We start from the raw sequence: 3968 nt of genomic DNA on the forward strand, positions 1-3968 counted from the left end.
AATTCATTACATTATTATTATCAAATTACATTCCATAATAATGCCAAAAAAATTCATTCAATCCAGAAATCATACCATAAAACATTATAGAATAGAGTATACACATTTCATACATTTTTTGGCACACTTTTCATACATATATCATGCTAACATTATTACTATTTCATCCCATTAATCGTAATTTTTTTCACAGCAGAATCATGTCAATATAATACAAACATAATACTAATTTTAACAATTAATTGTAATTTATTAAGTAAATAGTAAACACTTTCGTACCAAATTCATTACACTTACACTAACAAATTCATTCAAAACTATAAATTTTAATTTATTTTTTCACGAAAAAAACCAGTAATCAATAATATTACAGAAACTTACCAAGAAAAAAACCAGTAATCAATAATATGGTGACACTAAACCACTACCAAAAAAAACAGAAACTTACCAAGAAAATCACTAATAGTACAATTTCACAACAACTAATAAGTATTATGAACAAAACGTAATGTATATACCAAAAAACATATCACATTCAATATAGTGATGATTTACAGTTTCATTTTGTTTTTTATTTCACTGAAATCCAAATAAAAATAGTACACAATTAAAAATACTCACCTGAAGCAACCCATCTTCCACCATGTTTAATTAATATTGATACGTAGTTGTCCATAAAAAAAATATATTTTTTCAAACAAAAAAAAAATTCAATTTGTCGCCAGTGGCAATTTCTGGAAGAAAATCGAAGAGAGAGAAACGTGAAAGAAAAATGGATAAAATCATATTTTTAAATTAATTTTAACAAATTGGAGTGAATTAAGGAAACTGAATATTCTTAATTAGTTTGATCTTCCTTAAATCATGCTAATTAATAATTATCTTAAATTAATTTAAATTTAATTGCCACCCCTATTTCCCTTTTTTTCATTTTTTCCTTCAGAAACGTTTTATTTTAATTTTTTTAAAATCTTTTTATTCTTTTCAAATCAAATGTTTTTAATTATTAAAAATAAGTTTTTTTTTTTAATTATCTGTTACAACCTGAAATTTTTAATGTTATAATTTGAAAGTCTAAATCTACTGGTATAACTCGAAAATATTAGTATAATATATGTCATATTAGAAATTTTCACATTTCTCAAGCCCCACAAATCAACAAGCTTATTCAGGCCGAGCTAAAAAACCTTTTTTTTAAATGGGCTTCAAAAATTTTAGCCCAATCCCAGGCTAGGCCAGGCCGGTCCAACATGCCTAGCCCATATTGACGGCTCTATGATAGAGTGGTTGGCCATTGACACTTTGTTTTTGTTATCCCTAAAAAAATATTCCAATTATACAGCTATCACTATATTCTATGATTGGTAACGCGCACAATCTGTTTACATTATATTATAAATTTAATTACACTTATATTCTTCAAATATTGATACATTTTAATTTTTGTTAAAGAATATTTTATCAGGCATACTTAATCTTGGATTTATTAAATTGGATGTTTTGACCTTTTAACATATGAAAAAATAAAAGTGCTAGTATATTTTTCTTATTGTTTAAATAATTTAACAGTTAATGATCCGTTAAAGCTGTCAGAAGCAAAACCTTATAGGAGTATTTCTTTTGGAAAAAATATTATAATTATTCCAAAACAATTAGAAAGAGATCTTTTAACGAGAGAAATAAAGTACTTTAATTAATTAAAGAACAAATAAATTTAACCAAACTTCACAAAGAATTAAAATTAAAACCCATTATTATTTCAAAAGATACAAATTTCCCACAATAATTTGTTTGTGAAATAAAAAAAGAAACACAAAGTTTCTTATACATCTTTTTTTTGCATCAAAGAGTATATCTCAATCACAAACAAAAAAAACTATATCCTAAAAATTCATAGACCACTTGAATGAATGAATAACAACTTGCGCTGCTCAGACTTTTCAAAAATAATACCAAGTTCGTGCTGAATTCTCAAAAAATATTAGAAATGATATGACACTCGTGTCAAATCCTTCAAAAATAGATTATTATGGAGGATCTGACATGTATCCATCAGCATTAGCATTTTTTGAAGAGTCTGAGCAACATACTGAATAGGAACAAATCTTCATTTTGAAGGTTCTTCAACTATAGTTTCAAGCAATGGCTTCTTTGATCTACACATTGACAACATTTTCTTGAATTCTGGTGTAGAAAACTCTTCAATATCATCCAATTTCAACTTTGGCAAATCAATTTTATCATCAAATTTTGGTTCCTCTGTATATTCTGGCAAGATTTTGACTCTTCCAAAAGACACTTTTTTAGAAACAGAGTTAGCAGTTAGGTATAATGCACCTAAATCTGCTGCTGACACAAATGAATTCAATCTTTTCATTGGGAACATAACATACACATTGGCAATTTCAAGATCCTCGTCAGCATTTAACGCAGAAAATCTCTTACCAATATGTAAAGACCTCGAGTTAACGATGAAAAAATTAGGTATTTCCAGCATGACCTCAGCTGCTTTAACTTGTTGATGTACGTTTCGAATTTCGCCATTTGGGAAAATGACCTTAGTTGATCTTGATTGTTTGTTGCCTCCTTGTACTAATAATGTGCAAGATACATAGTTACCCATTACGAATTGAATTTAGAGCCTGTTCGAATGGACTTATAGCTTAGGACTATGAAAGTGCTTAAAAACACTTTTAAAAAAAGTCAATTCAAACAGGCTCTTCGTGCTTATGAAGTTGTAGTTAGTTGGAGGAAAAGCCTTTAGAGTTGAGAAGAAATTTTCCAAAACTAGTATGAGTATTAGATGGTGCAAATGAATTTTTCTTCAAATAAGGAAGAGAAATATTTTAAGATGAATATGTACTCTTGGTTTTTTTATGTTTTGGGATTGAGAAAATGAAAGAAATATCCCTATATTATATGTAGTACTAAATGAAGGGAATGTTGTTGGTTATAAAAGGATAAAAATGTGGAATAATATATTTATTATTATTGTAATTATGAGTAGAGAGGCCAGTTGTAAAAAGAAAGAATAAAGTGTTGGGGGTATGTATATAAACCAAATTTGACAACTTGACATGTTTGGGCTGACTGTCATGAATACGCGTTTTGGTGAAGTGGGGTTTTATTTACATGGATCATATATTGATTAAGATCTCATTTGTTTAAACTTTAAAGGATTACGATGTGGGGGATTACGATGTGGGAAATCGAACATTCATTAACAAGGTGGGAGTTCAGGTAGCCAATCAACTGAGCTACTAAGATTCTACTTATTAAGATGTTTGAATTTGTACATACAGATTTAATATAGAAAAATTAACTTAAATATGTCATTAAACTTTGAATTTTTTATTTATTTATGTCATTTGTTAATAGTTGAGTTTAATCATATCATTTCCGTTACAAATAGGGTCTATCAGTGCTATTTTTAACTGTGTTTTGTAGTTTTGCAAAATCATTTTTCCACGCGATCTCTTATAAGAGGCTTATTGTCACACTCCGAATCTACACCTTGTACGTGGCTGACACTCGAAATCATTTCTGACCCGAGTGAATCGTTGGCCTGACATGTTATAACATTGAACACTGTATAATGCGGAAATTTAGATTTATAGTAATGGACTAAGGTATTGAATACTGAAGTAATCTTTTATTAATAAAGAACACTAAAATATTATCTGAGCAAAAGTTTGAAATATAATTGAGGCTATTAATGTTTATAACTCATGACTGTGTTTAATGAAGCCTCTAAAATAACTGAACTGAAAAGTTTATTGGGACAAGATATCGGACTGCCTGGAAGCTAATACAATTGAACTAAATAAAACCTGTTGAATTATAACTGAAATCCTCTGAGTGCGAGGAGGACTCACCACAAGCTGAAAGTAGAGGAATTTAGTGAAACGTCCAGACGCGAATCTGAAACAGGTGCTGAAATCTACATCATAAAACGATGTAGCACAAAG

General features: G+C 28.8%; 1 protein-coding gene across 1 annotated transcript; it reads right to left on the bottom strand.

Moving 5' to 3' along the window:
* Positions 1-2107: 2107 nt before the first annotated feature.
* On the bottom strand, positions 2108-2623 carry LOC125810341 (uncharacterized). Its single transcript, XM_049489846.1, has one exon. It carries the CDS (start codon positions 2621-2623, stop codon positions 2108-2110), a length of 516 nt encoding a protein of 171 aa, XP_049345803.1.
* Positions 2624-3968: the final 1345 nt, after the last annotated feature.

The sequence above is a fragment of the Solanum verrucosum genome, unplaced genomic scaffold (assembly GCF_900185275.1).
Source record: "Solanum verrucosum unplaced genomic scaffold, falcon-dt-bn FXZP01000038.1, whole genome shotgun sequence".
Taxonomy (NCBI): Eukaryota; Viridiplantae; Streptophyta; class Magnoliopsida; order Solanales; family Solanaceae; genus Solanum; species Solanum verrucosum.